The 27,864-nt window shown below is 39.8% G+C and overlaps 2 protein-coding genes across 7 annotated transcripts in view; one reads left to right on the forward strand and one right to left on the reverse strand.

Annotated features, from left to right (window-relative positions):
* The first annotated feature begins 8,116 nt into the window (after nucleotides 1-8,116).
* Nucleotides 8,117-15,711, forward strand: si:dkey-37o8.1 (uncharacterized protein LOC407641 homolog). Of its 2 annotated transcripts, XM_039753974.1 has the most exons (8): nucleotides 8,117-8,210; nucleotides 8,325-8,486; nucleotides 13,774-13,953; nucleotides 14,100-14,396; nucleotides 14,472-14,622; nucleotides 14,695-14,951; nucleotides 15,087-15,321; nucleotides 15,476-15,711. In XM_039753974.1, exons 2-8 carry the CDS (start codon nucleotides 8,343-8,345, stop codon nucleotides 15,577-15,579), a joined length of 1,368 nt encoding a protein of 455 aa, XP_039609908.1. In that variant the 5' UTR covers nucleotides 8,117-8,210; nucleotides 8,325-8,342; the 3' UTR covers nucleotides 15,580-15,711. The 2 variants fall into 2 exon arrangements, with proteins under 2 accessions (XP_039609908.1, XP_039609907.1); XM_039753973.1 differs by lacking the exon at nucleotides 8,117-8,210 and having other exon boundaries at nucleotides 8,218-8,486.
* A 7,357-nt stretch (nucleotides 15,712-23,068) lies between these two features.
* The window catches only part of LOC120529808 (arf-GAP with SH3 domain, ANK repeat and PH domain-containing protein 1-like), a 347,163-nt gene continuing 342,367 nt past the window's right edge, over nucleotides 23,069-27,864 (reverse strand). For all 5 annotated transcript variants that reach the window (XM_039753980.1, XM_039753979.1, XM_039753978.1 and 2 more), the window contains 2 exons: nucleotides 27,733-27,855; nucleotides 23,069-24,603 (listed from right to left, as the gene is read on the reverse strand). In XM_039753980.1, coding sequence (XP_039609914.1) covers nucleotides 24,529-24,603; nucleotides 27,733-27,855 — 198 coding nt within the window. In that variant the 3' untranslated portion in view covers nucleotides 23,069-24,528. The remainder of the gene's footprint in view (nucleotides 24,604-27,732; nucleotides 27,856-27,864) is intronic.

Genomic DNA, 27,864 nt, shown 5'->3' on the forward strand with positions numbered 1-27,864 from the left:
GGATTATTGGAAGGATCGTTAAGTTTAAATATGTTCACATGATTAATGTTCTCACAGACGGAAACTCTACACTGCAATTAAAATTTCCATTGGATGAATGAAAGCACTAACAAGTTAAATAGTTAAATACCAAGTTTCATAATCAGCAAGGACCGTCATTTAATTAGGAAACCAACTGGAAGGAAAACTTGCAACCACAGCGGCCCTCCAGGACCATGACTGAGGACCCCTGATTTATAGGAAAGGCAGCCTGTAATGGTTTCATTATTTAAAATATAAAACCTCAAAAGAATAAAATCCCAATCATTTATTTAAAACCTCAATCATTTCCTCAAATAGATACTAAGCATAAACTTGTGATAACAGTGACAAAATTCTTATTTTTCCAAATTTCTGTGAATTAACTTTAAATCATTATAAACAGAAGTAAGAAAAAATACATAAAATAGATAAAGCAGAAGGGTCTCTTTTAGACTTGAAGGAAGAACTAAAGAGGAACACTTATTTAAAAGGCATGCTATTTAGTTTGTGTACATTACAAGCAGCTGAGGGGTACTTCAGGTACTGCTAAAGCTGTAACCAAAAACTCATTGCAGCAAATAATAAACTGTAGTTTCCACCTTCCTACAAAAAATGTATTATCAGGTAACTAATGATTGTTTGAAGCCACTTTTTTTTGTGCTCAGACTCTACGCATGACAGTTTCCAAGCAACTTAATTCTGCTTTTAGTAGTCCCATCTGCCGCCTATACCTGTAACTAACTAGGCAAACTGCATGGGTGTCACTGGACACAACCTTTTCATACAAGTGGCTAATGCAGTTGCCTGTTCCTCAAAAACTGGCAAACTCTATTTGTTATATGCTTGCCTGTGCAAAACTACAACAGCTTGGTCAGGCAACTGATTGTTAGTCTTTGAGAAGCCTTTAGTCGTTAGAATTAATTCCTGCTTTGTGCCTAATGTTAAAATGGATAAACATCTTAAAGAATGAATGCATTTATACATAAAAATAAGGCAAACTAAAAAGTTAAACTGTAATTAAAATTTGTTTAGAGAGGCTAAAAAAACACATCAGAATCAATAGTGACATCTGCTGGTTTTCACAAATAATGCAGCAGGAGTACCTGGCAGCCACAATAACCTAACTTATTTGACATTTATCAAATAGACATCAAAATTCATACATATGTTTGCTATTAGTAAAAGCATGCAGTAGTAAATAAAACAAAAATGAGGAAAATGCTATAACCACATAATTCATGCAACACCTGGTACATTACTGTACCAGATAGCAGTACAGTACATTGCAGAGCAAAGTTAATGTAACAAGCAATGAGGTAACAGATACAGAAATACCATGCATGAGAAATTCCACCCTGATGTAGATCCCATCCTTTGGGTCGTTAATTTGTATCCTTTTCTGTGGAGTTTTGGCATTATGTGAAAATAAGACTATAATCAATTTCCACATATCAAATGTATTTCTAACAAATTTCTAACAATTCACACAAGACATACAATTCACTTATTTATTTAATTTTCAGATAACTTCAATTAAAGCATATAATAATTGTCTATTTGTTAATTTGTCAACCATGTTTTTCCATATAAATTCCAACTCAACCAGTTTTATTAATCACTGCTTATCTTTAAATCTCGCTTAACCTTTTTCTGCTGACAAATCATTTGCAAGGGCTTAATAACTGGACTATACTTTCTACCTGTGGGAACACCAAATCATGTCTTTAGTGTAATGACTTTAGTATAAATGCACAAAAGTACTGAACGGTCCACATTCTTGGTTTAAATCCCACACTCAGTTGTTGTCTGGCTGGAGTTTGTGCATTCTTGCTGTGCTTCTGTGGGGTTTGCCTGGTTTTCCTTCCACATTTCTAAAGTAGTGTGTGTTAAATTAACTGGTGATTTTAAATTGCCTCTGGTGGAGTGTGACTGTAGCTGTATGCGTGATTAGGCCCTGTGATAGACTGCTTCTCTGTCTGGGGTTGTTTCCCATCTTAAGCCCTGTGCAGCATCTGCTCTAGCCATATGCAACCCTGAACTGGATTAAGTAGGTAGGTTTGAAAATGTTCCATAATGCGGTTTACTCTGAGAAATACAACTTGGTGCACAATAATTTTTCTATTTATTTTCACTTATTTGTGTTACTTTTAAACAGATAAACTTCCATTTCCAATAATTCCCTCTCTCTGTACTATCGAGACATGTCTACTAAACAACCCTACAGATAGTGGTGTAATCCGAAAACATTCATTGGTAAAGGAAATCTCCCCTCTTAGACATCTCAAAGCAGTTGTGGATGTGGATCTTACAGTTACATTTATGTGCAGTCCCTGCAGAGCCAGTTTCCAATGAGTAAACCCATCCTCGACCTGTGTTGAGAATGGATTAAAGTGGCCGTCATAATCATCCCTCAAAATCATATGAAAACATATTTAGAAATAGATTCAAACCACAAAATATACAGCATGATGATATCCGCGTCCTCTCGTCACCATCTTTAACAAACATGCAACATATTGTACGAAGCAAATGCAATGTCAGTTTCTTAATGCATTAGCACATAAACATTTTAGACATCTGCTGGGTTAATATCAGCATTAGATGAGATAGCTTTGTGCACAGTCTGAGATGAATATAAATATGAGACAGAATCACCCCAGGCCTAATAACATCTACAGAAAAAAGGAGTGTGCATGAATGCAATAAAAAGAACACCATTAAAATATGTTAGAGCCTCATTAACAATCTGACACTGAACATAAAATGGAAGTGCTTTGGAATTAAGTGCACATTCATATGAGACTGGATGGCCTTGCACACAATGTGATACAGTTGTCCTACTATATATGTATATTTAATAATAAATGCAACTGGGTTAAAGAAATGGAAAAACAATGTCAACCTGTCAATGGATTGTAATGGCAGTGATCATAAAGCGTGGATGTGTACATTACCTTTATGCCTTTCCCATTTATTTTCAACAAGAAGGAACTGCATAATATATAAAACAATGTCATGCAGTATGGGAAATGTGTTCTCTAATGGGTCAAAAGCTCAATTTCAACTTTACACTGGAATTTTCCTTAAAATAAAAAATTACAATTAACATGTGGAAGACTGGGTCCTTACTCCTTATATTTATAGTACCAAAGGCAAAGGAAAAAAATGATCAGCCAATGTTGACTTATTGTAATAATAATAATTATAATAAATTTTATTTGTATTGCACTTTATATTTTAGCAATCTCAAAGTGCTACAGAGTCAAAAATAAGAGTTTATAAAAATACTTTAACAAAAAGTCTTTCTAAAGAGATGAGTGTTTAGGTTTCGTTTAAAAACATCAGTCGACTGTGGTGCTCTCAGGTAATCGGGGAGGGCATTCCAAAGCTTCGGCGCCACGGATGAGAAAGCTCTATCACCCATGCTGCTGAGCTTAGTTCTGGGGACTTGGAGGGTACGTGAGGAAGTATAAGGAGTGAGAAGTTCCTGTAGGTAAAGAGGGACATGTCCATAAATGCACTGATGGGTGAGAAGGGAGACCTTGTACTCTATTCTGAGCTGGACAGGGAGCCAATGAAGAGTTTTCAGGATGGAGGTGATGTGATCGTGCTTTTGCACCCTCATCAGGACCCTGGCAGCTCTGTTCTGGATATACTGAAGTCTCTGGATACTCTTACCGGGAATCCCGATGAGGAGCGCATTACAGTAATCCAGCCTGGAAGAGACAAAGGCATGGACAAGCTTCTCTGCATCTACCAGGGTGAGTGTCGGGCGTAGTTTGACGATGTTCTTGAGGTGGTAAAAAGATGACTTACAGATTGTATTGCAGCAAAACATTGCAAGACCCGAAGCTGATAAATACCTTCATTTAATTAATTTGTATGCCTTGAAAAATGAGTTTAAAATCCAGCAAGAACAATTTAGTATGGCTTTTTGGGTCCTAACCTGGGATCCTGAGCTGGTTTGTCTTGTGGTGGGTGCAACAATGCACTGTGTCAGTGTGTGCTCCTAACCCTCTCTCTTTGAAATGTACTGCAGACAAGTTTAGGGACTCTCTGTCTGACTCTCCTGCATTACATGTACAAATTGGCAATTTGCTGGGTTTATTCAACATCTGCACATTTTATAAAACTAAATTACAAAGAGAAATGAGCCTACACTACAAAAATGTTGTCTATGTCATACAGTAAATGAGGGATCACTACAAATAGAAGGTTTATCATTTAAAAAAAACTTGTAAAGGTAGGTGGTTTAGCAGATAATTATAGAAGATCTTACAGAGGCATGGCTGGTTGACATCTTGAACATTAGGATTTCAGGATACTTTAAAATGGAAAATGTGTCGTCCAGAAAATGGATGGACAAAGAGAATCATATCAGCGTAAACAAAACAGGCTGCAGCAGTCAAAAACAACTCGATTTAAGACAGTTTATGAAGGAAGGACGAAAAAGTAATAAAAGGTAAGAAAGACGAGGGCAAGAATTTCGGCTGTGATTTAAATGCTATAATTAATGAAAGCTCTCAGACGGCAGGAGTCACACAGCATCATTAACATTTAGCAGTATTTTTCAAAAGATCTATTGGCTCATTCTGTAGGTCACCTACAAATGTGTACAGCTTAAGAAACAAGCAGCAGCTGGGCTTTAATAAATAGCAGCACTCTGAGGCCCATGCTCAAGAGTTTACATTTACAGAGCACAATGAAATTCTTACTTGAATGTCTCTCAGAGATGCAACAGTGCCATGATCAGGAAGTATTACTTGTGAAACAAGTGCCATTTTAGTAATAAAGCACTTATTAAGTTCAGTCCTGACGGTTCTGTATGACTGCAAGTTATTGTTACGACCAACTTCTGCTTTTACTTGAACGACTACCTTAACAAAGCAAGCTGTTATTTTTCGGTGTCTGACTTTTAGTTACAGTCCAAACATTGCACACCTGGGTTTGTGAAACTTGCGTTGACATTTAACAAGTAGCAACGTATATTGCAGGAGGATAATTGAATGTTTTTATCTTGGATTTAAAGATTTTGTTCACCATCATTATTTTCATTGCTCTTCTCCAGCTGCCCGGGCTATTTAAACCTTTATTTTCTAATAATCATGCTAGTGGGTTTGACACTAAAGTAATTCCACCCTTTCAACATTCATTGTCATTTGCCATTATATCTTATTTGTGTTGTCTGATACTTTGGATTAATTAAAATAGCAAACTGCAGTAAAAAAGCTGAATTAATAGGAACATGTTGAAAGAGGATTAAGCATTTAAAGAGATTGAAAAACAAATATTTCTAAATTTCCTATAAATGTACATCTCAAACTGCAACATCTTTTGAATGCAGAATCAGAGAAGAAACAAATAAGCTAATTAAAATCTGAGAGCAATCTGAGGTAAAAATGACTGAACATGAGAAGTACTGTGGTAACAGACGTATAGTGATTTAACATTCAGATTAGATTAGATAAACTTTATTAACTCAATGGGGAAATTCAGAATAACACTTATAACCCAAAGCCATATTCTAACTAACTTTTACAAGGAAACAAAAATAATTTAAATTTTAATTCCAATGCAATCTTCAAAGTCACATTTACTGTAACAAAGAAATCAATAAGTGTGTTTTACGTTTCCTGCAACTGAATAACCCAAACCTTTCTTTATTGCCCACACCACATTCACTTTAAATGGTTCAACTAGGCAGGCAACCTGACGGATGCAAAATAACCTCTTAAAATCTGCAGCTAGCATGCATACTGTAAGTGTACAACGTGTACTTTTATTAATTGAAACCAGTAACGGCACAGTATACACTTGACGTGAGCATTCCTAGTTTTCCTCCTCTTTCTTTCTCTGTACGTTTATCACTCGTTTGCACAGAGGTTGATGCGCTTGCTGCTTCCTGAGCAGCTCTTCTTCTCTCCACCCTAGCGGCCACGCTTCTCCTCTTCTTTCGTCGCCATCTTTTTGCGTTACAACTGATTAAGTCAGTGTTTGAGTTGCAATTACTTAGTACGTTTTCTTAAATTTTTCACTTAAGCTGGCAAGAATGATTTAAGACATGAAGAGGTATGGGAAGTGACAGCGAAGGTGGTAAGGATGAGAATGGCACCCATACGCATGTGCCGCATGGTTGCCCTGCTACCCACTGCCGAGAGTCGATTCTGAGTAGAGTTGCCTGCTGTTTAAATGTTCTCCCTGTGCATTTGTCGACTTATTAGTATCACTGAGTTTGCTTAACTGTCTATGATTACCTGTTTGAACACTTAATACTGGAAATGTGTCAGTAATTGTTGTCAATTATTAAAATATATTTAGTACTTTATGTGCTGTGAAGTAAAAATCGGGAGTGGTCTCCCCTAGACTTTCTCGTATAATGATTATATTTTTATATTATAAACATTAAAGAGGGGCGGCACGGTGGCACAGTGGAAGCGCTGCTGCCTCGCAGTTAGGGTCCTCCCTGCGTGGAGTTTGCATGTTCTCCCCGTGTCTGCGTGGGTTTCCTCCCACAGTCCAAAGACATGTTAGGTGCATTGGTGATTCTAAATTGTCCCTGGTGTGTGTGTGTGTTTGTGCCCTGCTGTGGGCTTGCACCCTGTCCGGGGTTTGTTTCCTGCGTTAGCTGGGATTGGCTCTGGCAGACCCCCATGACCCTGTAGTTAGGATATAGTGGGTTGGATAATGGATAGACATTAAAGAACCATCAACAACAAATCAAATTAATAATATATTGAACAATTATTATAAAGTGGAACAAATCGGACTCTGCATCTGCATGAATAAAAGTACCACTCCCGGTTAACGGAAATAGCTCAAAAGTTGATAGAAATCTAAGTTTTGTACTTAACACTTGTATGCAAAATTTGGTTGACCGAAGTGAAGGTGTACTCAAGTTATCGTGTTTACGCACAAAACATAATTCCAGAAATTGTATTTTTGTACTCAGGGAGGTCTAAAACGTTGAGATTCATCAAAAATCTCGACATCAAATTTTTGGACAATTACAATACTTTCCCTATACAAGAAAGTCAAAAACAACCATCCCCTTTTTCAATCCCCAATAGGACCACTCTATAAACACTAGTCGCTGAGCCACCAGATCATACCGTTTCTATCCATTTTCTAAACCTGCTTCATTCTGATCAGGGTCACTGAAGCCTGTCCCGGTAAGCACAGGCTGCAAGGCAGGAACAACGTCTGGACAGGGTGCCAGAGTGAACAAAAACATGACACGATTTAGCATTGCCAGTCCGCCTAACCTCCATGTCTTCAGACTGTGGGAGGAAAGTGGAGCACCCAGAGGAAGTCTAGAGGCACATGGGGAGAACATGCAAATTCCACAAAGGGAGTACCTGTCTCCTTGTTGCAAGGCAGTAGTCCCACCACTGTGCCACTCTGAAACACCCAAAATGCAATTTTTTTTGTGAAATAATGCAAAAATGATTTTACCTGCAATAAATAAGCTTCCATACACTAGGTGTGAATTTCTTATAATTTGTGTATAAATATACATTGTTTTAAACTGCTCAGCATTAAGAATATATACTATCTTAACAAGATTTTAAAAACGAACAGTAAATGGATCTTTTGTAGCAAACCTCTATCACTGAGTTGTATTTACAAACAAGTTAGAAAGAAGGCCAACTCAGTTCTGTCAGACAGCTGTTGTCCTTTTTATCCCACATATGCTTCGTTGCCATCAGGCTGTAGATTTAAGCTTAAAGCATTTAAAATTTGTCAATTGTGGGAATGTTGCTGAATTATAAATTATCATCATCATCATTACTATTATTATTAGTTGAATTGGGGATATTTTGTACTTTCCTGTTCCAAACCACTTTCCATCTGAGATAATAAAAAGTCAACGTACTATTTATTCAAGTTATATATGAAATCCTTGATAAATGATCGTATCGGTAAATGGAAAGTCCCAACGGGTATATTGTCTACAGATGTACGAGTCTCAAACCAGCACGTGATGGTTAATTAACATTCGAAATCAAGATTGCAAATGCCGCGTTTGCCCTTACCTGCTTTGGAAATCTTCAACCCGACGCTTAAGTTTTTTTTTTTTCTTTCTTCTATTTCAAAAGCGAGACATGAATGTTGCCAGTTGAACACACCTGGTCGGAAAATCACAGAGCACGCGTGCTCAGCTGCCACTCGTTCGGAGTCATTGTGCTGCGGTACGTATAAGAGCGGCCTGGCAGCGGGCGTCTGGTGCGCTAGATACAAGTTTACTTTTGTGTAAATAAACGCGCGTAAAATTAAAATTATTAAAAACAACCAACATACTTTAGATTGTCTGTGCTGGAGCTATGCCAAAAGAACGCCTTCATATTAACGTGGTGATCATTGGCCACGTCGACAGCGGCAAGTCCACCACCACTGGTCATTTGATCTACAAGTGCGGTGGTGTCGATCCGCGGACTATTGAGAAACTGGAGAAGGCAGCCGTGCAGGTAAGGAGCCCGCCGAAAGTGCTGCTGGTTGGGGATTGGTGGAGAGAGCGCGGGAAGCGTACAGCCGCGTGTCTTCCTGACGCAGCCCGTTGCCGCGTAAAGCTGAAAGACGCTGCTAAATGAAAAGTAGAAAAACCTAATAGTGAGAGCGTAAAATACAGTTATCTACTGGTCTGTGATATGAAATAATTTTCTGTACGATTCCAATAACATTTTTATAGTTAAAATCGCTCAATTGGCGCACTTCCTATTCAAAAGCTGTCCCTTCACACATGGGGCTGATGCAGGCAGTTGGCTGGTGTTTGTCGTCGTCTCTGTCGCCGAAACTGTATTATACATCCTGACTTTCCACAGTCTTGCAATATCTAATGAGTGTGTGAGTGTGACATTTAGTCTTGATCGGACGTAAAGCCGCAGTAAAGGCACAAGATGAGGCCGACTGTACCGTGTCGCCCTGAAGGGGGCGCGTGTGAGCCCAACAGGTGCTCGTGTGGCTGCTCAACGCAGAGGCGCCAAAAAGTTAACGACATCAAAGTCCAGCGCACTGCACTGCAGCGGTCCGTTTGTGTTTTTTCCGACTGACTGCCAAAATGGAGAATTAAAATATTTTAAACCAAAGGAAAACGGGGACGACGTTTTACCAGAAAGTGGCAGAGATTTTTGTGGAGAAAGATAGGCGCATGGACTTCGTTTACAAATAAAGGTAAGACCAATAAATAGTTTTCAATTTCCCAAAAAATGGGAGCAGACTAAGAAAACAATCCAATATTTAAACTAAATTTTGACCTTTTTGACTCTTTGGGCTAATGTCAACTTTTGTCAACAGCAGGGCTCGAGGTTGGATGTTGACTTTAGTTTAGGGGTAGAGGGTAATAATCGGCTGTAGACGTCGACAAAACTTGCCATCACGTTACGGTAGACCACCTTTGCTAGGGGGGCTGTTAAGACTCCTTGACTTGACATTGTATCCCTGTGTGTGTGTGTGTATGAGGAGCGTAGAGTGAACAACATTTAGAATGGCATTGATGTCGAACAAAAAAGCAAAGCGATTGTGCAAAGCAAAATACTCTGGGCGTTTTAGTTTTTTTTTTTTTTGCTTTATGCATATTATTGCTATGTCAGACGGACTTATCAAACTCCGATTTTAATGCAAGTGATCTGGAAATCAAAAACAAAAGGCAGGTAGCGGTTTCCTTTCTGGGAAGTGCCTTTCAGAATATAAATGGTTAGACAAACAGGTATGTAGTAAGTATGCAAGCCGTGTTACAGATCTTAGAAAGCTAATGTTTAATGTTAGTTTGGGGAACAATATTCAGACCTGGGAGAAGAATGAAAAAAAAATTAGCCCTGAAAGAGTTAAAATGTTTTTTCTTATCCTTGTGTTGAGCAGTATGAATTAAAATTGATTAAAGCATTAGAATTTCAAAACTTTTAAACAATTTCAATTAGTTTCAAAACTGAAAATCCATTTTTTGTACACCACGGTATACTTTTGTATCGAATGAGTATGAATTGTGGAATTGAAACGGCAGATTCGAACACATGGAGGGTGAGGAGCAAATGCGCTCTCACGTCGCTGTAAATGTAACGTTATTTCTTATCCAAATATGTACATTACCTGTGTGTGTAAAGAATGTGAAACATAACCAGTAGTCGGTGTGCATGCTGGTTGCTAATTGAAAAGTAAATAAGCGACTCTTTGGAGTTCATTTGTAAATCGGACTCTGAAGAGTCGCCAGCCATGAACCTTGCGGCACGTCACTGACTTATTGTGGTTAAAATTTCGTAGTCGCAGAAAGATTATCGGTTTGTGTCCAATAGTGTTGTATAGTGTGGGTGTAGCTACTAGATAGATTTATTTTAGTTCGTACCGGAGCATAAATGTGGTGGTTCTGTTTTCTGTTGTCGTGGGGTGCCACTGTTAAGATTTTAGCACGTTTAATCCATTAAAGGTGTTACGGAACGTGCATATCTTTCTATGGAGTAGGATTTACATGTGGTGGTTAAAATGGTCCTTTTTATTTATATACTGACTTTTCAATGCTCAACGTGCTTATTGTGAAATGTATGCTTCCATATCGTATAGTTATCACAAGGAGATGTGGCTTAAGTGTTTAATTTCTTTGCTATTTCAGTGATGAATGCACCGAAGTGTGAATATTTTGGACAAAATTCAGTGTCTGTGGCTGTGTTTATCCATGGTGACTTAACATTGAGATACAATTGGTGAAATGTTTCCAATTTAAATACAGACAGGTGAAGTGACTGGCTGATTAGTCAGTTGCAGGATTTGAACCCGCAACCTTCAGGTTTAAATGTAAAATCTTTAACCACTGTCAGACTGAAATTTATTTCCGTGACCCCCACATGAAATGAAGGCCATTTCCGTTGAATGAGGGTGGGCTCAAGTGAGTACTGTTTTAGTGAATCATCTGGAGAGTGGAATTATGCACTTTGCTTTAGATGGGCATTCTAGGTCTTGTGTGACTGCTTGCAGTTCTGATTTGTGGCTCAGATAAGACTGCAAGGTAGCTACCCAGAATTCAAGAAACTCCAGCTATTCTGGGCCGCATTTGCCTCATACTTGAAGTTTTGTCCACTCCTGATTTGCCAATTAAACAGTCCTTGGTAGAGCCCATCATTCACTTTGTGTGAAGTTCATTTCAGGGCTTATTTCATGAGGTGGGTGTGTCACTGATGTATCAAAAGCGATGCTATATTGAGATTTTATGCCATGGGTGTCCACTCCGATCCCGGAGGACCACAGTGGCTGCAGGTTTTCATTCTAACCATAATTAGTGATTTTTTTCTGCTAATTTTGCCTTGGTTTCAATTAACTTGACTCTGGGCCCCTTAGTTGTGGTTCCCCACCCCTTAATTAGCAGCCTAACAATGAGCTGCCACATGACCAGCTCACACAATATCTGAAAATTAAAGGTGGTGGTCTTGGTAAGGTTGATCTCTCAGGTCACAGACCTCTTGATATTCTTCAAAAACATAGAAATCAAGAATTTTGGAAATGTGTGGTGTGGCAGAATGAGTAGCATCACGTCATGGAATTAACAGCAAGAGTCTGCTTCTCTAAGATTGGTTGGAGATTGCAATCCCAATTTTGCTGGTCATCTGTTTTGTTTCACATTTGTTTGAATGGATTCAGTTCTTCATTAAATGTCGGCCAGAGGTCTGAATCCTTAAATAAGGCAATTTAAAATGAAGGAAAAGGCAGATTGGCTTTGAAACTGGTTACTCCTTGGGAAAAGGGTTAGAATGAAAACCTGCAGCCACTGTGGCCCTCAAAGCCCAAAGTCTGACACACCTGCTTTATAAGTACTTTAATGCAACAGTAGGAGTGTTTTTGTTAATTTGTCCATATGTGTCATTAAACTGCTTGAAGTTGACTCCTCCACCCATCAAATTTGAAGGTGGACACTGGAGTACCAATGATCCACCAGTCAAAACACAGGGGAGAAATGTGCATAGTTGTAACTGCACACAAGCCAATGAGCCACAGGATTTCCAAGGTAAGCAAAGAACATACTCTGCAGTTTTCCTTTTGCAGTCATGCCTGCCACAGACCAGCACCTTCACAACTCAAAGGATCAAGCAGCCCCCCCATTGTGTGGTGGCTGCCTATAAAACTAGCACTTAATGGCTGAAGGTGGATAACTCGCTGATTTGCCAATACAACTGTACTTGCTAGTGTAAACCCTAAACTTTGACAGGTGAAAAGTTCATGTAAAGCTCTTTTGTATATATGGTGTTGCTGAAATTCAACATTTGTTAAATCAATGTCTTTAAATTTGATGCAAGCATTTGTTTTAAGTGTCTGAAATATTCCTCTTTACCCTTATTACTCCTTGGGTTAACCTGTTACGAGTTTGTCTAGTTAACTGGTGCTTGTAAACTGGCCCAGGAATAGACTGGTGGCCTAGCAAGAGTCTGATCTATGAAACAATGGAATAAATTTGGTCTGAGACCCTTATGTCCATGTCATAGTTCATGGATGATCTGTTGAATGGTTGGCTTAAACTGGTAAGGTAGGCAGTGAAACCTTTGCTGTCCTGTGTATAGAGTAGGAAGTGATGCTGTATGGGATGCAGTTTGCTGCAGGGTACTTGTGCCTACACTAATTGTAATCTGTTAAGATGCCATACAGCCTGGCATGTGTCTGAACTCCAATTCCAGGTTCAGACCATGACAGGCTGGAAAAGTTGTCGGATAAGGCAGCTGTACTAACTTGCAAAATCTGTGGTACAGTGAAGGTATGCTAGGCATTCACAAGCAAGAATCGAGATCGGGGCAACTAGCCACCCTGTACTGCTACACAATTGAGCCTAATTGTATGGTTGTGTAATAGTTGTAAAACTTGGTATGAAAATTGAATTGGCACTAGTGCTTAGTTTATAATGCTTGTTAGGGTGACTGTCAAACAGAAGTGTGTAACTATTGACTACTTTACCCTGACCAGATGGCATCACACGGTGTGATCATCTTCAGAAATAGTTTTGAGGTTGGAATATGCTTTTATGCAAGAAGTGACTACAAACCTAAATTTCACTGGCTGGGCTTGGCTGTGGTGGTTAATCTTATTTAAGGCATGCTGACTTTCAAAGTAAAGTTACTAGTTTAAAATATATAGTATTTTGGGTTGTGTTCAGCACAAGCCAGTCTACCTTTTATGCTTGGGAAGACCTAGTCTTGTTAGGATCTCCATCCTTTTAAACATTAAGGGTTATTGCAGGATACCACAACTGTATATATTTCAGAAAGTTCTGTTTTCTGCTTACAATGCCATTTGACTTCATGCAACAATTGGTATGAAGTGACCCCTCAATATGTGGCTAAATTACTGTTTGCTGCCACCACCAGGGTCTTAATAGCATAATACATGTTTGCACTTCAGCTACGGTGTGGCCTCTTTGGATTTAACACGAGTTTATAGGAGTATTCAAGGCTGATAGTACAAGCCAAGCACTAAAGCTTTAAGTTTTGATTTCCCTGATACTGCTAGGTGGAGTGATTTTACATATCTTTGATCTGTAATTTGTATAATTGGATAATACTACTGTCCTCGGTGCATGACTAGCTATTGACCAATTAATCCATTTTTAGTACTGGAATTGGTAGCTCAAGGCTCATGATTGAGAGGTGGTATTTAAACTGCCCCCCATGTGCCCACCCCAGCATTCTAACTGCTGGAATTTGGGTCATAAGTCTGCCTTATGCATCATACAAGTTTGTACTTTTGTATTTGGGACTGTTACTTATACTACTTCCTCCCATCCAGATTGGAAAGGGTTCCTTCAAGTATGCCTGGGTATTGGACAAACTCAAAGCTGAGCGAGAGAGAGGCATTACTATTGACATTACCTTGTGGAAGTTTACAACACAGAAGTATAACATCACCATCATAGATGCCCCTGGACACCGGGACTTCATTAAAAACATGCTTACAGGAACATCCCAGGTAATTTTCTAGACAGTGTCAACTTGGATTACTGTGCAAGGTTGATTCCCTACTTTAAATGGAATACAGCTGGAAGCCTCACCCTGTAGATGATGGAATATTAATGTGTAGATGCAAGCTAAATTATTATTTTTTTGGTTATACAGGCAGATGCTGCACTTCTGGTTGTGTCTGCAGCAAAAGGAGAGTTTGAAGCTGGAGTTTCCCGAAGTGGCCAAACAAGAGAACATGCATTGCTGGCATACACATTGGGTGTAAAGCAGCTTATTGTGTGTGTGAATAAGATGGACCTGACTGAGCCCCCTTATTGCCAGAAACGGTTTAATGAAGTTGTTACAAATGTGTCCGTCTTCTTAAAGAGGATAGGCTATGATCCTGTGGCTGTCCCCTTTGTGCCAGTGTCTGGATGGACTGGGGAGAACATGTTATCTATGAGCCAAAAGGTTTGCATTGGGGTTAGGTGGCGAGAAGTTGTATTTAATGGAGATTGTAAATGCTAATGTACCTTGAATTTTCAGATGCCTTGGTTCAAGGGATGGAAAATAAAACGAAAAGAAGGAAATAAAAGTGGACAAACCTTACTTGAAGTTTTTGATTCAATTTCCCCTCCAGTTCGCTTGATTAACAAACCATTACGGCTGCCCTTGCAAGATGTTTATAAAATTAGAGGTATGTAAACTAACTTTAGTTGAAGGTGTAAGTGTCCAGATTTTGCTTTAACAGTGTATGAACTTTTTTCAGGTATTGGCACTGTGCCTGTAGGCAGAGTTGAGACGGGCATCCTAAAACCTGGTATGCAAGTGTCCTTCTCTCCTGCTAATATTACAGCAGAAGTGAAGTCCATTGAAATGCATCACCAAGGTATGCAGGCAGCCTTTCCAGGCCACAATGTGGGCTTCAATATAAAGAATGTATCTGTGCAGAGTCTGCGTCGAGGTGATGTCGCAGGCAATGCCCAGAATAATGCACCAGTTGATGCTTCAAGTTTTACAGCCCAGGTAAAAATTGGATTACTTTAAATCGCATACTTTTATATTCTAACAGTATTTAAAGGTTCCATATCTAATTTCAGAATATTTGAAGCAGATTTTCTCTGTACTTGTGTATAACAGACTACTCTTGCCTTGTTTCAGGTAATAATACTTAATCATCCTGGCTTCATAAAGGCTGGATACTCACCAGTGATAGACTGCCACACTGCACATGTTACCTGCACGTTTGCAGAGCTGACTGAAAAGCTTGACAGAAGGTCTGGCAAAAAATTGGAGGACAAGCCTGTAACATTAATTTCGGGCAATGCAGCCATCGTTAAGCTGGTTCCAAAGAAACCCCTTTGTGTGGAGAGCTTCTTTGAGTATCCGCCACTGGGTAAGCACATGCCTATTATGCCAAATTCCAGCCTAGTGTCAAACCCATTAATGGTTTTTATACTAGGGTTGCTTAAGTCTTCCAAAGTTTCTTCTGTAAAGACAATTTAAGCTGTAGTTATGGGATGCATCTGAACATTCTCTCTAAAACATAGGACGCTTTGCTGCACGGGACCTGAAACAAACTGTGGCTGTAGGTGTTGTCAAATCTGTGGAGAAGAGAGAGACTACCAAGAAGTTGGTGCAGAATATAAAGTGAATAGTTCTCTAGATTAATACAGATTATTTATGTTTAAGTATGGATCAACTGGTTTTCTGTAAATTCAAAGGCAAAACATTGCTGTTGTAATTTTTGTTCTATTAAATAAACCTTGGTTTTGGAAGTTTCTCATCCATGGCAATGTCTTGCTTTTATTAAAGTCTAATTTCCCAACAGAAGATGGCTGGCTTAGCACATTGACCTCACCTCATTAGTACAATCAGCCAGGGTTATCAAGAAGTAATTTGACTTGTGCTGCTACTACACATGACTTCATAATTCCATGTCCAAGACTAAAATTCGTTTTGTCCATGTACAAGGAATGCCAGTTACTCTATGGATCGAATTTGATTATACAATTTTGAAGTCCAACTAGACATTCCTAAATTATGTCTTTGGGAATTGCTGGTTAGCCTTGTTTTCCCATTATGACTTTGGTTCCACTTCCATGCCAGGTAAACTTTTAGTTGGCACAGATTTAGAGTGCCAGTGTACCCACTGTTGGTTTTTTAGGTAGTCTTCTTTCAGCTGCTCCCGTTAGGCCTGGCTGTTAATTTCACCCTTAATCCTTACCCTAGGGTGTCTTGTCCAAACAAAGCATGTAGAAGCAAAGGCTCAGATATAAGAGTTAACGTTTTATTAAATATTTAAACCGGTTGAACCTGGTGGTGCATGGGTCCCTCTCTCCCTGTGCAGTTAATTTGAAAACCTTCAAGAGCATATGATTTGCACACTGTTACATTGCAGGTCTCCCTTCCATCATTTAACAGCCATGTGCAGCCCTTAAACTGTTTGTACACAAAGTATGAATGGAGAAAGTGGAGTGGGAAATGCCTTGCACTGCCTATAGTGCATATGAAAAACCAAGGCCTGACCGTTAAATACCTTGGTCCAAAATCACCCCTTCTACTGTGGTGTCGATTTCTTCTTTCCTAGAAGCCAGAAAACTAAAACTGCCTTAAAGGTTAAAGACACTAGTGACCCTGGAAATCATTTTTTTTTATTTTGCTTGTGTTCTTTACACTGTGCTGCACTGTCAGTTTGCCTTGTGTTCATTCCTGTGCTGGATGAGTAGGCTCAACAGAGAGGTGGACTTTTCTAGTATTAACCTAGAAAGGCAAAACTCCTAGTTAGACACAGATTGGCTTAGGAAACAATTTGGTTATAGAAGTTACCACAGCTGCTTAGTTAGGTCCATAAATATTTGGACAGGCAACTTTTTCTAATTTTGGTTCTGTACATTACCACAATGAATTTTAAATGAAACAACTCCGATGCAGTTGAAGTGCAGACCTTCATGTTTAATTCAGTTGGTTGACAAATGATTGCATAAAAAATGTGAGGCAACTAAAGTGTTTTTTAACACAATCCCTTTTACTTCAGGGGCTCAAAAGTAATTGGACAAATTAAATAACTGGAAATAATGCTCATATCTAATACTTGGTTGAAAACCCTTTGCTGGCAATGCTAGCCTGAAGTCTTGAACTCACGGACATCACCAGATGCTGGGTTTCCTCCTTTTTAATGCTCTGCCAGGCCTTTACTGCAGCGGCTTTACTTTTAATTGCTATTTGTGGGCCTTTCTGTCCGAAGTTTAGTCTTCAAGTGAAATGCCAGCTCAGTTGAATTAAGATCAGGTGACTGACTTGGCCATTCAAGAATTTTCCACTGCTTTAATAAACTCCTGGGTTGCTTTGGCTGTATGTTTTGGGTCCTTGTCCATCTGTATCATGAAACTCCTGCCGCCCAATCAGTTTGACTGCATTTAGCGGATTTGAGCAGACAGTATGTCTCTGAACACCTCAATTTATTCAGCTGCTTCTGTCCTGTGTCACATCAATAAACACGAGCGTCCCAGTGCCACTGGCAGCCATCACACTGCCTCACTCCACTGTGTTTTACAGATGTGCTGTGCTTTGGATAATGAGCTGTTCCACACCTCCTCCATATTTTTTTCTTGCCATCATTCTGCGGTTGATCTTGGTTTCATCTGCCCAAAGAATGTTTTTCTAGAACTGTGCTGGCTTTTTAGATGTTCTTTAGCAAAGTCCAATCTAGCCTTTCTATTCTTGAGGCTTATGAGTGGCTCTCACCTTGCAGTGCACCCTCTGTATTTTACTTTCATGCAGCCTTCTCTGTATGGTGGACTTGGATATTGATATGCCTACCAAGCCCTGGAGAGTGGTGTTTCATTTAAAATTCATTGTGGTAATGTACAGAACCACAATTAAAGTTGCCTCTGTCCAAATATTTATGGACCTAACTATTTGCTCAACTCAACACATTCAACTCCTATTTAGGTTTGGTGTCCCAACAGACTGTTTCTGGATTTGTGCCCTAAAAGTCTTTAAAACATGGACATTATTTTGTCACTTGTCAATCAACCCTGTCAAATTCATCACCAAACTGTAATTCCCTACTGGATCTGATTGTTTCACAAATTAAACTGAATTTACTAAATTGCATTTTCATGATTGTTTAGCAAATGCTATTATGATTTACATGATTTTGTTTCCTTCATTGTACCAAAACAGCCATCTGAGGCAGATTGCCTGTTTGTTTTACTAATATCAATAGTAGCCTATTAGTGGTTTGAATGAAAGATTGTGAATTTTTTTTTTTCCTACTGCCCATCTTGCTTTTACTTACCAAGGGTACCAATATTATTGGAGGGCACTGTACTGGCTGAGGTAGCTAAAATGAGCAAAAACGGTTCCTTATAAAGTTGTTACAGTCAAAGGAAAATCAAACATTAGATTTCTTTTTGATTACACAGAACGATGGATGTTTTGGTGATTATAGCTTCAAGCTGAACACCAATATAATTTCAAGATTCTCCAAAATCCTACATGATACAATCTGACATTAACTTTTATTGGTTTTAGTGTGTTTACTCATTGATGCTGAGACAATGCATTAGTTAAAGTTAGCTAAATGTTTTGCTGCAGCTATTTGTTTGCACTTCTCATTTGACACAATAGTTGGCCAGTATTGATGGATTCCGTTTGCCCTGATCCTGCTTTTCTACTTTTGCAATGTGCTGCTCAAACCTTCACCAGGTACAACACTGACTGCACCCACATTAGTAGGGAAGAAGTCTAAGTGTTCATGCAGAAAATGTAAACTTTAGCAACAGGTTATACTTCAAGCTTTTGTCTACTTTGTCTGTTGTCAAGCAGCTGGATGGAGTTTGATGCTCTGTAGCTGCCAAGAAACTTTTCCTTGAATGCCTTCTGTGCAACTTCATCAGGCCCCACTAGCAGATCTCCAAACCTTGTCACTGATGTGTCCGATATGTGGGCCAACAAAAATGCCTCCCTTAATCTTGGCATCAGTTATTCGTGTCTCAAATATTGAAATCCTTCACCTTTGTTCCATCACATTCATAAAAATTATCAGTCCGAGTTTTATATGAAGGAGATAAAAAAAAATACCTTCAATGGGTTAATAAGTGATGTATGTGCCACACTTCTAAATGTCCGTTTTTTAAAATTTAACAAGACTTGCTACCACAACTGTCCAATTTTCAGTATTTGATCTATACAAGCAAATGGCAGTGCCACTCATTTTTAGATCACCACAGATATTCCAGTTGATGATGTACTGTGTGTGTATCACAAATAGGTGACAGCAATAATACATTACATGACAGGAAAATGTTAAGGTGTTTTTTTGTGATCAGCAGGCCAAAATTCATAGGATAAGCTCAAAGGTGTTCAGGAAACTAAATCGTCACTGTTCAGGGTTGTTAACGAGACACGAAATGAGTTTTTACTTGCAAGAGTGACGTCAATGGACTGGACCTGCGAGAGAGACAACCACAGCACTGCTCAACAGGTGGTCGGTGAGTAAAACTTAAGTGGCATGTTGTGTAATTTCCTGTCATTTTAATGAAATTTAAATTACTTTCAAAGTATTAAAAGGAATGAAATGGTATTTTTTTTATGTTACCCATTTACTTTGTAATGGTGGCTGCAAAAAAACTTTAATCTCATGTTTCTGTGCAGAACAAACAAAATTTCTGATAGGATGGAACCTTAAGCTAACCAACGCTGGACAACCGCCAACAATATCAAAAATGTCCATGAACCAAATCTTGTGGCACATTAACCACAGGTCAGTTCATCCAGTCGGACACTCACATTGTCCCAAACACGTATATTTTTACTAAAATATTGTTTTGGAGAAATGACAGTAGTACACAAACAGGGGAGTCCCACTGCTGGCGTCGTTCACATGCAGACATTACTTTGGTGATCTTTAACCTGCTGCATTGTTTTCTTTTTTTTATTTGAAATTTTGTTTATTTTCATTTTGTTGCCAACTTTTTTTAAGCCCCCCCCCCAAAAAAAAGTGTTGAATGAACACAAAAAAAAAACTTTTTCACCCTGAAAAAAAATGAAGAGTAGCAAAACAAACTGTTCCGATTGGGATGTGTCCCGAAATGCCAGATTTTATTATTTTTAAATAACGGATGTTTATATTTTTATTATTTTTCTCAGACAAACCGGATGAACTAAATTTACAGGGGCAATTAGCATCAAAGCATCTTCTCTTTCTGCATTGTACCATTAGTCTATCGCCTTAAAACATCTGCTTTGTTGGTTGGCCTCAAGCTATGCTGATTATTTTATGATTTGGGAAAAGAGATTTGTTAAAAGATCAGAAACTTTGAGCAAAGTCATCCATGGAACGGATAGCTGGCCAGCCAAAGTCACAAAGCCCCACGTGGAATTTTAATATAAATGTGGCTTGTCCAACGGACGAGAAACAGTGACGACCGAGCAGAGGGAGAAGGTGACATCAGAAAAGGAGACGAAGACACGTGTGACCATATCATCAGGACATCAGTGAAAGCCTCTTATGAATAACACCAATTGCTAGGTCAACATCTGCTGCAGGACGATTTCCAATCCTTGACATTTGATAAAGCCTACATGCAGATTCTTACTATCAATTTCATTCTCTATTATATCTTATTCTATTTGGCATCTTTATAATTCGTTAATAAATACCACTTTGCTTTTACATTTTCTATACTTTGTTCTTGTCTCTAGAGTAACTGAAATAGTAAAATGAAAATTAAGATACCGGTGTGAGGAGTTTGCCACATTACTTGCTCACAGGGTTATCAAGGCTAGAGGTGGCTCCACACAAGAAAGACAACTATGGTAAAAGCAGGGCATAGTGTTTGGTTGGTAAGTGGCATAACCAAGTGAGCTGCACTTTTAATTGTGTGGTGATTACCCCTGCATGTTTGTCAGTGCTGGTGATAGCAAGGTATTAAGTAGAGACTCCTACAGAATATTTTGTGATGCATTAAGGCATTACCAATTGTCTAAATGAGGATATCTACGTGTGAATGTGAAGGGGTTCAAAACAGAATAAATATTGTGAGGTGACTGACAATTAGGCTTTCACCTGAGACTTTGTCTATAGGATCTCTGGGTGTGTGTGTTAATCTTAAAGTGTGAGAGTAGACCAATCTAGTAACAGACTTGGTAAGTTCTATAGAACAGGGGGTTGCCCACTCCAGTCCTGGAGGACCGCCGTGGCTGCAGGTTTTCATTCTGACCCTTTTTTTAAACGAGTGCCCCATTTGTGCTGCTTATTAACTTCTTGTGAATTCATCCATCCATCCCGCTATATTCAAACTACAGGGTCACGGGGGTTTGCTGGAGCCAATACCAGCTAACACAGGGTGTAAGGCAAGAAACAAAACCCGGGCAGGGAGCCAGCCCACCGCAAGGCACACACACACACACACACACTAGGGACAATTTAGAATCACCAATGCACCAAACCTGCATGTCTTTGGACTGTGGGAGGAAACCCACGCAGACATGGGGCGAACCCAGGAAGCAAACCCAGGTCTCGTAACTGTGAGTCAGCAGCACTACCCACTGTGCCACCGTGCCATCCCTCTTGTGAATTCATTTTAATTCAATTGCTTTTTAAAGATTTATTCCCCTGAATCACTTAATTTCTTTCCTTAAATGGCACCCAAACAGAAATGAAATGTGGAGTGAGTGTGCCAACAGAAGGCCAACTAAGTCGGGACCTCAAACTCCAACCAACTGCTTAATGAGGTGCTGATTCTCATCATTAATTAAACCCGTTCTTTAATTCCATGGCTTGTTGCTGCTCTCATTGTGTAATAGCAGACATTTCTGAAATTGTTGATTTTCTCTTTTCTAAGAACACCGGTAAAATGTTTTGGGGATCTGAGCAGATCGACCTTCCTGGGACCGTCGTCTTTCTTTATTTTCAGATATTGTATGATGGACGCCAGTTGTTTTGGCTCATTTTGTATCTCATTTTTGTTTGGCTGCTAATTAAGGAAAAAGAAACAATTAAGGCACGGGTGTCGAACTCCAGGCCTCCAGGACTGGAGGGCCGCAGCGGCTACACGTTTTCATTCTAACCCTTTTCCTAATCAGTGACCTGTTTTCACTGCTAATTCACATTTTAATAGCCCTGTTTTTAAGGATTCAGTCCTCTGAATTGATTAGTTTCCTCATTAAAATGCAACCAAACAGAAATGAGACGTGAAACGAGCCAACAGATGACCAGCTAAACTGGGGCTTCAAACTCCAACCAGTTTCTTAATGAGAAGCCAATTCTTGCTGTTAATTAAACTCGTTATTTAATTCCACGGCTTGTTGTTGCTCTCGTTCTGCCACAGCTAACATTTCCAAAACTGTTGATTTTCTGTTTTTCATAAGAACATCGTCAAAGTGTTTTGGTGAGTTGAGAGATCAGCCTTACTGAGACCTTCACCTTTTCTTTATTTTCAGATATTGTGTGATGGGGTGGCTTGTTTTTTTGTCTCATTGTTTGGCTGCTGATTAAGGAAAAAGAAACAACTAAAGGGCCTGAGTCAAGTTAATGAAAAGAAGTAATTGGCAGCAGAAACTGGTCACTAATTAAGATGGTTAGAATGAAAATCTGCAGCCACTGCGGCCCTCCAGGACTGGAGTTTGACACCCCTGAATTAAGGGGTCTAAGGGGGTCACTCATTTGAGAAGAGGGTGAGAATGAAAACCTGTAGCCATGGTGGTCCTCCAGGATCGGAGTTGGCGACCCCTGCTATAGGAATCCAGTAACTAACCATGGTAGGTTGGGGGTTTAGGGGAATCAGAAAAGCAATCAAAAAGTTTAATTAACATCTGGTAGATTAAAGGCACTCTAGTGTACATGCTTATTTAAGCCAAGTATTAAGTAATATAAAACACTTCACGTTTCTAAATATTACGGAGTGCGGTTGGGTGGTGGTATATTTTTGATATTAGCAGAGCACTACTGCCGTACGATGATACAGAAAGTTTCATTTTATGCTATCCCAGCGACTCCATAGTTCAAGAAACCTTTTCCACTGAAATGCAATGTCACCCGCTCCGAGGTGAGACCCTCACAATAACATGCCGTACAAGTAGACTTAATAAACACACAAGTCATTTGCAGTCCAAAAAGAAGAAGAAGCAGCTGACACTATTCAACATAAAAGTTTTATTAACTGATAAAATGGAATGAAAGGGGATGGGGGAACGCCCTTCAGACTGACCTATTAAAACAGCACAACTAAAACACTGGAACTAGAGTTAGTGACAGAGTGAAACGAAGGCTGACGAGATACGTCCAGTTTTTTTGGTCACACAAAAAAAAAAAAAAAGGCAAAGTGATTACAAAATTTTGTAGCCATTAACCAAGTACAGCATTTTGTGCAGAATTTTTGATATTTTTTTCCTTTTCTTTTAACAGCTGGTCTCAAGAGTGAGGACACTGAAATCCTGTTTTTTCGACAAACCCCTTCAGCAGATCCTGGATGAAATAAATATTCCCGAGGTAATAGCTCAGTTTGCCTTTTTCTTTAATAATGAACGGCTCTAGCATGACTAAACAGTTATGTAAACTGTGGGTTTTATTTTAAAGCGTTACCTATTTTGAGTGTTTTTTTTTTTTTTTTCCCCAGAAAATAACATTTAAAGCCCAAATGCCAAGGCATTAAAATAAACTTGTCATCTTTACACAAACACATGCTTACGAACTCCATATAATTACCTCTCCAGCGTAACTTCCACAACTTTTACTTCCTAAATAACTCACAGGCGTTTACTGTTTCACAGGAAGTGATAGCGTAGCATTTTGTTGCTCTGACTGCGTCTCATCTCATCCATTACGATGCTGTGCACAGGCGGGTGCCTCGTGTGTCTCTGCTCGGAATATTTAAAAAAAAAAATATATATATTTTTTTTCACAACACAAGTCAAACGGTAAAGGTTACTGACTGGAAATTTGAGCACCTAAGCAGATGCCAAAGACATAAAAACACATGCGCACGTGTGCACATTAGATCGTGGAACAGCAGTCAGTGAATATGTATTTCATCCCGCAACAGACAATATTGTCAGCCACCATTAATTATAATAACAAGTCCATTTTTTTTTTTTTTTAAATCTTTTCCATGTGACCCTATAAAACAAGAGTCAACTCACGGTGTCCTTTCCGTCCCTTTCCTGTCTCCTTTATTTATCCAGTAATATTACTGAAAATACTGAGATGATATTAACTTTAAAAAGTCAAGCTTATAGAGATAAAGAGTCCGCCTATATTCTGTAAGCAGGCAGGGTATTATGTGCAGATACATCGCCTAACAGCATTGACAGAGATGGAGTTAAGTGCTAGACGCCAAGGATGGCTACAGCAAACCCAGTAAGGCGTGCCAGCTCCAAGGCTATGGTAATACTGGCAAAGGCAGGATAACACAAGATATTTACAATACATATATACTTTACACCTCATGAGGTGGACCTAATGAATTATTTTATAACAGCAGCTATTTACACATTTGTGCACAGGATTAAGAGGAGGCAGCAATCATCCAGGTTGCTGGAAAGAAGCCTAATGCCTTGCATTAATGAAACAAGCAACGTACAAGTCCATTTGCTGCTAGTCAGATAAGATGTGAACAAACGACATGGGGAAGACGCCCTTCCTTTCTGGCTGTCCCTCGATGTGTCCGATCTAAAAAGATGAAGAAAAGCTTAGTTTTAGTTGAATATACGTTTACAGGCAATAACAAATTTTTATTCACAAAAAAGTCTCAACTAGTATAAGCCATCCTAATTTAGGGGGTTCATGAGAACTAGAATGATTTACTTCATGACAGAGAAAAACAGAATAAACAAAAATATTTGAAATAGAATTGATACTGCCGGTCAAAAGTTTTAGCACACCTCAGTTTTTATGGAAATGCATGCAGTTTAATATCTACTTCTGACAAAGCCTGGGGGTATGTTTAGGGTCACTGTCTTACTGTAGGGTGAGAGCTTGACCTCCTAGATACAGAGCAGCCAGTTACTGTGTGGTGCTGCAAAACACTGCGGTAACCCTTTGGATTGAGAATGCCAGTCACCAACTCTGCCTCCAGCAAAAGAACCCCAGACCGTTCACAGTTGCTGTCACACACTTAGGAACCATCCTGTCACCAAATCGATGGAATACAAATTCATCGGTCCATAAGACTTTCTTACATTCTGCCGTAGTTCACAGCTGGGATTTCAAGGCCCTATTTTGTCCTGTAAGGATGGCTTTCTTCCTGCTGCTCACCCTGTCCAACCTGTAGCACAAAGTCTCCTCTTCACAGTGCAAACTGACGCTCGTTTTTGTCGTCCTGCACTGTTTGCTGTGCCTGAAGCTATTGTGCTGTGAGGCGCCTGTGATCATACAAGATGGTGACCCTCAGAAACTCGTCTTCTGATTGACTTGTGACTTTGGCTCTGCCAGATCTCTTCCTACCAGAGCCTTGTAGGACACCACTGGACTCTCTGTGACACTCTCTCTAAATGAGAGGCCTACACTTCTAGGGGTAATAACGCTCGGCCTCATTTCATTTTTTAATTGCCATTTTCTTGCCAGTACCACTGGAAGTTACAACCTTCTAGAGTGTGATAGATAGATAGATATGAAAGGCACTATATGATAGATAGATAGATATGAAAGGCACTATATGATAGATAGATAGATATGAAAGGCACTATATGATAGACTGACTGATTTGGTTCATTTCTAGCACCAACAGTTGTCTCTTTATGTCCAGTTGTGTAGACAATCACCTTTAAAACGCATTCTATGGATCCCAAGTGGATTTTCCTTCTGCATTCTGCATTTACAGAGGATGCCCAGAGAGTCAGGACCTCAGTGTTAAGTCTCATTTAAAGGATGGTGCCATGTTTACAGCAGTGTCCCCATCACTGCACTGGGGCATTGAAATAAACATTCCGACAGCGACCCAAACTTTTCCTTAGATGGTCTCCGGTCCAAGTATTGGCTGGGCCCGACCATGTTTAGCTTCAGGTGGATGACCTCCTTCGAAATGCATGTGACTGCTGGCAATCAGTACAGTGGATCCAGGTTGTATGTTTAAAATGAGTTCATTACGAAAATGGGGGCAAAGTAGAACCACAGACACATGGACTAAATAAAACCAGTGCTTCCCAACCTCGGTCCTGGGGGCACAGATTCCTAATCAGTGACACCACCTGATAGCACTCATCTCATTTAAGTAGCTGGTATTACTTTTCTTTTGTTCTACATTTAGAAAAGCACAGCAGCGTGATTTTTACATTTATAAGAAATTTATAAATATTTCTGCTTTTACTAGAGATTTAAAAGCTTAACTGTCTGTTGTTGATTTCATTCTATTTTGCTCTGTGCAGTTTTTCCCCTTCATTGTATCTTATTAATGACAATTAAGATCGAGCAGAGCAGACAGCCAGGCAAATAACACTGAATAATCAAAGGCTGAAACTACTTTAGCATAAGAACCACTGATTAGTAAATAATGGATTGCTTAAACAATTAGAACTAGAAAAGTAGAATGAAAATCAAGATGAAAATACTGCTAAAAATAAATACATTATACCCATGTAACTGTTTCGTACATTTTAATATATACAGGCAGCCCCCGGGTTACGTACGAGATAGGGACTGTAGGTTTGTTCTTAAGTTGAATTTGTATGTAAGTCGGAACAGGTCCATTATTTTAATAAATGCTATTGTTGACCGACTGTAACCAAGTGCTGCCAATGAATGATGGAGTTTCACCTCTCTCTGACCTTTTTATTATTTCTACTTTATTTTCAATGGTGATGGTTTTTCTCTTCTTCACTGTATCACCAGCACTTGCATCAGATTTGTGTTTCAGAGACATTGTTGAAGAGTGAAGATGAGCTCTTCTGCAGATCACAGTACACACGATCACAGCACACACGATCACAGCAGGAAGGCACCCGTCGTCAACACGTCGGATGTACTGACAAGAGACAACTTCCTGCTATATGCATAACAGTACAAGCAGGCTTGCTATTGAGAATGAATGGGGGCAGCGAAGGGCGATTCACTACCCGCCCACCTCACAGTCACCTCCACTACAGTATGCTGCCTGCAGCGTCCGCCCACCACTGCCCACGGATAGTGTATCGCCCACCACCGCCCCCATTCAACAGGCAGCCACCCTACAATGCTACCCCCCGCCGCCCTGTTCGCCCTCAATGGCCTCCGTTCAGCCACAACCGGGTCACCGCTTGCAGCATCACAAGCCGCCCACCGAGAAATAACGGAGCAGCCGTGTGTGGTGGGTGGGCAGTGAAACACCCCCCTCCGCTCCATTCAGCCTGCGTTCAGTCAGGAGCAGTAGCTGCAGCGGCGTAGTGGGCGGGCAGCGACCCGCCCCATCAAGCCTCCATCCTGCACACGAGTGATAGCTGTGGCCCCGGTGACTACGGACAATGTTGTTTGCCACCGGGAGGCGCCCAAGGGACACTACACTGCGCGAGCAGCGAAATCGCCTCTGTCCAGCCACCGCTTGCAGCGTCCCCAGGCCAAAGATGACGGAGTGGCAGTTACTGAGGCGCATGCGTCGCATACCCCTTACAGAAATAAGACTTACTGTTCGTAAGTCGTAGGTCGGATGTCCGTAACCTGGGGACTACCTGTATACATGTTTTTTTTTTACCAATCTTAGTTTTCTAATTTCTATATTGATCCCAAAATAAAGAACTTGGGGAAATAACACATCACTTAATTAGCCCAGGACTCTCAACCCTTTCTCCCAACGAAAACCCAAACGTTAAAAAGTCAGGTTGTACTCACCCACCACTCCTGATCTTCCTCACCAGTGACAACAATCACCTCACCCTCTGCAAACGTCAGCTCGTCATCGTTGTCAGCCTGACAGTCATAGATTGTTTTTACTCGCCTCAGTTTACTTTTGCCCTGTACAAA

Source organism: Polypterus senegalus, chromosome 5 (assembly GCF_016835505.1).
Source record: "Polypterus senegalus isolate Bchr_013 chromosome 5, ASM1683550v1, whole genome shotgun sequence".
Taxonomy (NCBI): Eukaryota; Metazoa; Chordata; class Cladistia; order Polypteriformes; family Polypteridae; genus Polypterus; species Polypterus senegalus.